The 7,590-nt window shown below is 33.8% G+C and overlaps 1 protein-coding gene across 1 annotated transcript in view; it reads right to left on the reverse strand.

Annotated features, from left to right (window-relative positions):
- Nucleotides 1–661: 661 nt before the first annotated feature.
- Nucleotides 662–7,590, reverse strand: part of LOC110456713 (integumentary mucin C.1-like) — an 8,370-nt gene continuing 1,441 nt past the window's right edge. The window contains exons 2-6 of the mRNA XM_021507625.1: nucleotides 4,336–4,421; nucleotides 3,822–3,917; nucleotides 3,203–3,225; nucleotides 2,666–2,713; nucleotides 662–2,381 (exon numbers count right to left, since the gene is read on the reverse strand). Coding sequence (XP_021363300.1) covers nucleotides 1,966–2,381; nucleotides 2,666–2,713; nucleotides 3,203–3,225; nucleotides 3,822–3,917; nucleotides 4,336–4,415 — 663 coding nt within the window. The 5' untranslated portion in view covers nucleotides 4,416–4,421 and the 3' untranslated portion in view covers nucleotides 662–1,965. The remainder of the gene's footprint in view (nucleotides 2,382–2,665; nucleotides 2,714–3,202; nucleotides 3,226–3,821; nucleotides 3,918–4,335; nucleotides 4,422–7,590) is intronic.

Below are 7,590 nucleotides of genomic sequence, written 5' to 3' on the forward strand. Positions count from 1 at the left end.
GGTCACTGCTATCAATGAAAAAAAATGTGTCAAAAGTCAACTTCGGCTTTTGGTAGGGGTCAAATTTAAAAAGTGCTATTTTGGGTAACGCATTTAAAAAAAATCTTCTTAAGTTCTACAAGGTCTTGGGTCTTGATATTTCATATGAAAGGTGATCCAGTGATTGGTATCAAGTTTGTGAAAATGGTTGACCTTGATCAAAGATCAACGTTATAGAGGTCAAATGTCTAAAACAGTGAATACTTCATGAAAACAAAGCTCACTTTCAGTACTCTGGTTTATATTATTCTTTTCTTCATAGAGGGTAAAAGATCTTGATTTAAAAAAAAAAATGTGATCAAAGACCAAATCAGTCCTAACAGTGAAAAAGACCGTCAAATTGTTGCCAACGATTTCTAGTTATTCTTTGTTTGGTTATTTTTATCTATTTATAAATTAACAATTTATTCTATTTTCCTTAGAAAAATGATAATCAATATTTTGTGCACGATGTTTAAACTTGGCATGGGGCTTTAAAATATTTTCGGACAGATGTCTCAAAAAATTATTTGTTGAGCAATTTTTAACCGTGCATTTATTGTTGATGTTGTTTTGTCGATAGCGTCGAAGCAGTCATCAAATTAATACAAACGAAAGTTATTTTATTTTGAAATATGTTTTTATTATGAAATTATTTTATGAAAAAAAGTCCATTCAAAACCCCCAAACCAAAAACAAAGGTGTGATGGAAATACAATGCGTCACTTCGTTCGCATATTGAGATAACGCTCCAAACATTTGTAATTAAAGAAGGGTAAAAATCAACCTTAGAATTTAGATTGAAACAAGAAACAAGAGGTTTTAATAACTATTTTTCACTAAGTTTTTGCCGTGCCAGCTGTAAGAGCAACTTAACTGACCTGGCAAAAGATAGGCATATGATTCAATCATCTGTTGAGTATCAATCTGTCAGCTCTCAGGGTCAATAAAATTGACACGGCGAAAACTGACCTGTCGCTGTGGTGTATAAGTAAATGCTACCGCTTCATACCTCCATTGATGTGAGACAAGTCTAGTTTCAATTTTAATACATTTGTAACTCAGTGAGTCTTTCGTGAAACAAAATGACTTTGAAGATGTGAGAACGAAGACCTTCCTTCAATGTGGTATGAGATATGGTAGTGAACAGAGTGAAGAAGTCATATATACCGATCTGGGAAACTTGTTCAAGAAAGGATGTACGCCATTGATCTAAAGATCTTTTGATTTACTCAAAATCCACATGTCATTACTTTCCCTTCTCTGGGTGTACAATACAACTATAACACTGATTTACTTGTACTGATAGGTTTTAATTATGTTCTATTTGTGCAACTAGCAAAGCCAGCGATAAATCGTTATTAACAAACAAGGCACAACCGTATTCTTACTGTTAACTGGTATTCGTAAAGATTACAACACAGAAACATGGTATGCAAGTATGAAGTGTTTCGAAAAGTTACACACCTATAGATATTTCCATGGTTTCATTGGTCAATAAACAGGCTCAGATCTATCCGCACGCAGTTTAATGAAGTGTTTGTAGACAGGGATCTCATTGTTAGACAAATCCACATTCTTTTCATGCAAATCGTATGTTTTGGACGGTAATAAATACACAATTGTGTTCGGTTTCTATTTTGGATTTCAAGCTTTGATTCCTAACTTTATTCGACTTTCTGGATCGACGAATTAAATTTTAAATAGGCGCTCCTTAATTTCGTATTTATAGCAATTGTTCTTTTTTAGAATTACAGACCTTGTAATCTGTTACCATCTCTGAAATGCTTTGACTTAGAAGATTTGCTCACTTCAGTTTAAATCGGTGAACATTTCAATCTGCGAATACGATCAGGCTTAAGGAATAATGAGATACTTTATAAATATTTATAGCAATTTTACTATATTTCATTATATGAAAAATATGCCAATCGGGCGAAATGTCGTCTACAAAACTCGCTTTGTGTCACAAACTTTAATGGCATCATTCCAAACCGTCAAAGGAGTACAGGACATCAAGTAGGCTCTTCCGTACGCGCCACACTGTACGAACTTAGACGCATCTGTCGGATATGGAAAGTAAAACTCGTCTTTGGGTCTGTTATTGCAAATAACAGAGAGGGCGTCAGTGTTCAGTGTTTTTATAGTGCCCGTCTTGCTTGTTATGGTCGGCATGGTTTTCCTTGTTGCAGGAGGCTTAGTTGTCATGGTTTTCCTTGTTGCAGGAGGCTTGGTTGTCATTGTTTTCCTTGTTGCAGGAGGCTTGGTTGTCATGGTTTTCCTTGTTGCAGGAGGCTTGGTTGGCATGGTTTTCCTTCTTGTTGTTGGTTTGGCTGTTGGACCTGAAGTAGTTGTCATCGTAGCTGAAAGATAATATGGACACAGAATTACTGCTACAGTGGCAAAAATGGCGCAGGGGAAATGGGACATCCAACTTCGATCATTTGCATCAAATTAGAATGAAATTACCACGAAGATACCGTATAGCAGATTATTTCCGCGGAGATTATATTTTTGAGATTTTGCGTGTCAATATCGTGATCGGGAAAATATGATATGCAGAATAATAAGACAACTATATAAAAAACATCATTGATAAGTCTGTTATTGCATAGATTTTAGATAAGGTCGGGTTTTGTGTACTTACTTGTTGTGGTTTGAGCGGTACTTGTTGAAGTTGTAGTGGTGGGGGTAGCTGGAAGATAGTATCCACATCGAATTATTTGATTTTGCTAACTGCACTACTAATATCCCTGCAGTTTTTACACAAAAAATGTAAATTCAACACCTTTTAACTGATTAATAAGCTATTATCAAAGTTTACTTTATACACAAAACAAAGAACATTGTTTGTGTGTAAAGTAAAACTTTGATATTACATTTTCCAAACCCATGAATATTATTGAAGTTATTGATAAGCTGTTCTGTAACGCTGGTTTTCCTAACATTGTATGTTTAAATTCTATTTATATCTTCTCATACTTTGTAAAGTTCATGCATATTAAACAAAAAAATAAAAATACACATTCCGACAAGTTTTGTTTAGTTTCTTAAAAATGTGATTTCAATTAAAAGCTGACAATCAAAAATTTTTAAGTAAAACTTTCAATAAACTGACATGGGTAAATAACACGTCCAGATCAGATGTATAGCTTAATCAGCTTGCTTAAAAATATATACTTACCACACACGCATACAGATACAACTCTAAAATAAAATAATAAAAATATACATTATTTCCCAAAATTCGTAATGATTGCGTTTTCCTTCTGCTTCAATGAAAAAGAGATAAATAATGTTCGGTAATTATCTTACTTTACTTCTTTTTACTTTTATGATAGTGAAACATTATTAAAAAAAAGATGAGATAAATCTTTTGGAATATATATCTTGCAAATATTATTAATATCTTAACATTTAAACAATACAATGAACCATGAAATGATTAAATGGATCATATCAATTTTCTTATATATAAAAACCAATGTTTTCGTTTTTGATTTTATTATCTTATAGCGCACAAGAACTTATTATTAACCTTGAATATACCTCCATTACATCTATTTAATATAAACCGGTACAACAGAGTCAATAAATTGACGTTGACTATCACAAATAAGTTCTACTACCACCAAGGATTGCTTACTATGAGCTGCTTAGTATAACCAGGGATAATAATTTGTGAACCGCTTTGAGGCGACCTACGAACTAAATTGTGATAAGGAGGTATGTAGGAACCTCGAATTATTATTATTATTATTATTATTATTATTATCATTTTTATTATTATTATTATAACTTACTTTGTGCACCTCGACCGAAAAATAAAAAATCGTCTACAGTCCTTGTGTATCCTCTGTAACACTGTAGTAGTACCGTGTTTACAGTCGGACGGGCATCTGCAAAGAAAGTGCATGTGTTAATGTAAATCTTCCGTTCTTGCTGTTCCATGACGTTTATTGCGATGCATGTAATATTTTTGCTAGTTTTTAAAAATAGAAATAATAATAGACGATATTATATATATATTTCTCAGAAATTTGCTTAAAATATAAATATTTTTCGCGAAAAATGTATCAACCACAGAAAATTAAAATACAGCAGTTGTTAAGCAATCGACTTTCATAATATTATCAACGTAGTGTAATATGCAAACAAAACGTACTATACAGGGAAAACATCAGATCAGGCAAACCAAATGCTTTGATTAGACTATATAATGTTCATTAAGATATATACCTTAATAACAATAATCACTTTCAATCAATTGATCATATATTCTAATCAAATACTATAATTCATAGTGGAGTAACGAACCGATTTGCCTCTACTCCGTAAAAGGTTACAGCTATCCCCGCCAGGAGACAGACAACTTTAACGGTGGCTGGGAACTTCATCGTGGTCTAGGAGCAGCAATGAAAACATAATATCAGCAAATAAGGTTTGGGTAGATTAGCGTCAACACAAATAACGTTTTGGTATATAAGCGTCAACACAAATAACATTTGGTGGATTAGCGTCAACACAAATAACGTTTTGGTATATAAGCGTCAACACAAATAACGTTTGGGTATATAAGCGTCAACACAAATAAGGTTTGGTGGATTAGCGTCAACACAAATAAGGTTTGGGTAGATTAGCGTCAACACAAATAAGCTTTGATAAATAAGCGTCAAGACATAAAAGGTTTAGGTATATTAGCGTCAATATATAAAAGGTTTAGGTATTTTAGCGTCAACACAAATAAGGTTTGGGTAGATTAGCGTCAACACAAATAAGCTTTGGTATATTAGCGTCAACAAAAATAAGGCCTAGGCAAATTAGCGTCAACACGAATTAGGTTTTGGTTTATTAACGTCAGCACAAAGAAGGTTTGGAATATTAGCGTCAACACAAGTAGGGTTTGTGTATATATAAGCGTCAATACAAATAGGATTTGCGTTTATTAGCGTCATCAAAAATAAGTTGTGGGCATACAAATAAATAAGGTTTGGGTGTATTAGCTTCAACAAAAATAAGGTTTTGGAATATAAGCGTTAACACAAATAAAGTTTGGATATATTCGCGTCAATTTACACTTAAATTCTACCAAGAGTATTATAAAACAAGGGGGTTAATAAAAATATCAAGCAAAACAATTCTTTTATACTTTAGAAGAAATATGTTATAGTGTGGTGTCCGGGATAGACACCCTGAAATATATATACATGTATGTAAACTTAAATAACCCCATCAATTCAATAAATGAAAATTATATATGTTACACAATGTCCTATTCTAACACCTTTACAAATTAGTCGATCCAGATTTTAAGAGTAAATCCTGGTGGCAGACCGTAAAACTATTTATGCAAGATATGGGTAAATCTGACGAAATCCCAACTATTCTTTATGATAATAATTACTACGAGCACGATGTTGATAAAGCAAACGTGTTTAATGAATATTTGTCTAGGCAGTCCTCAGTTGATGTCTCTTCAACTGATATCCCTCCTCCCATAGAAATTCAAAATCAAAGTAACCTAAACGCAATTCATGCATCGAAAACTGATGTCCATGATGGTCTTTCTCACCTTGACTGCAGTAAAGCTGCTGGACCTGATTTCATTAGTCCAAAAATACTTAAAGAGGCAGCCATTCTTTAAGCGAACCGTTAGCGTCTATTTTTAACAAATCATTATCTGTCGGAATATTTCCGAACTTATGGAAAAAAGCAAATATTTTACCTGTTCACAAAAAAAATAGCCGAAACGGTGTTAAAAACTACCGACCGATCTCATTACTCTGTATCTTAGGGAAAGTATTTAAAAGGTGTGTGTATAAATACGTATACAATTACCTACTTGACTATCAAATTCTCACCAATAATCAGTCAGGTTTTAGATCAGGGGACTCAGCTGTCAACCAATTACTCAGCATTTCAAACGATTTTATGAACACTTTAGACACAGGGAAAGAAATTAGAGTTATTTTCTGTGACATCAGCAAAGCCTTCGACCGGGTGTGGCATGGGGGTCTTTTGTATAAGTTATCCCAAATAGGTATCGCTGGGTCCCTTCTCAGATGGTTTACAAGTTATTTAACTGATCGAAAACAAAGAATTATAATTAATAATGCATATTCTGATTGTGTTGAAGTCAAAGCAGGGGTCCCTCAAGGGTCAATTATCGGCCCGCTTCTATTTCTTATCTGCATAAACGATATCGTTAACAACATAAATTATATAACTAAATTATTTGCAGACGATACATCACTATACATGATTGTCGATAACCCAACTACTACAGGAACCGCTCTTCAGACAGACCTACAAACGCTTACAAACTGGTCGAAATCGTGGTTGGTAAGGTTCAATCCAAAAACAACCGAAAGTATGTTAATTAGTAAAGAAAAGAAAAAAAACTTATCACCAACCATTAAGCTTCAATCCAAAAACAACCGAAAGTATGTTAATTAGTAAAGAAAAGAAAAAAAACTTATCACCAACCATTGTACATGAATAATGAAGAAATTAGGAGTATTTTTTTCGAATGACGGGAGTTGGGTCAAACATGTAAATTACATTATTAGTAAAGCCTCAGTCAGAATAAATATTCTACGTTCTCTAAAATTCAAACTCGACCGAAACACATTACAGACTACTTACTTTTCATTTATCAGACCTATTATTGAATATGCTGACGTAGTGTGGGATAATATTACCGATGACTATAGTGCTAAAATGGAACAAATTAATACTGAGGCAGCTAGGATTGTATCTGGTGCAACCAAACTGACAAGCATAGACAAACTGTATATAGAAGTAGGCTGGAACAAACTAATTGAACGTAGACATCAACACAAACTAATTGTTTTCCACAAAATGTTCTACCAAAACACCCCTCAATACCTCAACCATCTTGTACCACAATTAGTCATTGGAATACATAGCCATAATACTAGACATTCGGATGTTACAACTATCGCTCCCATTCATTGCCATTCTAATGTGTATCAAAGATCTGCCTTGCCCTCTGTTATCAATAGCTGGAACTCTATTCCGGTTAACGTTAGGAGAAACCCTTCCATTTATCAATTTAAATCACATATTAAACGCAACAACCACAAAACTCCACCAAAACACTACTCATATGGCTCACGATTAGGGCAAATATACCATGCTAGACTACGCATGTCAAGCAGCTCTCTTAATGAACATTTATATAAGAAAAACATTGTTAGATCCCCTCTATGCGCATGCGGTACCATCGAAAACACTTCTCATTACCTGCTAGATTGAACCTTATACACTGCCATCAGACAACTACACATTGAAACCCTTCAGTATCAAATAACTGTCAAATTATTATCATATGGCGGTGAATCGTTATCTTTAGAAGAAAACAAAATAATTGTACTCTCTGTTCAGGATTACATCCTTAAGTCTAAGCGTTTTCAACAACATTAGGGTGATTATGATAATATTGTTATTAATGTATACATGCTGTTTCACATAGTTTTGGATTCTGAGTAGCTCAAACCATGTAGGTAGGTAGGTAGGTAGGTAGGTGGGTGGGTGGGTAGGTGGGTGGGT

This window comes from Mizuhopecten yessoensis, unplaced genomic scaffold (assembly GCF_002113885.1).
Source record: "Mizuhopecten yessoensis strain PY_sf001 unplaced genomic scaffold, ASM211388v2 scaffold8839.1, whole genome shotgun sequence".
Lineage (NCBI taxonomy): Eukaryota > Metazoa > Mollusca > Bivalvia > Pectinida > Pectinidae > Mizuhopecten > Mizuhopecten yessoensis.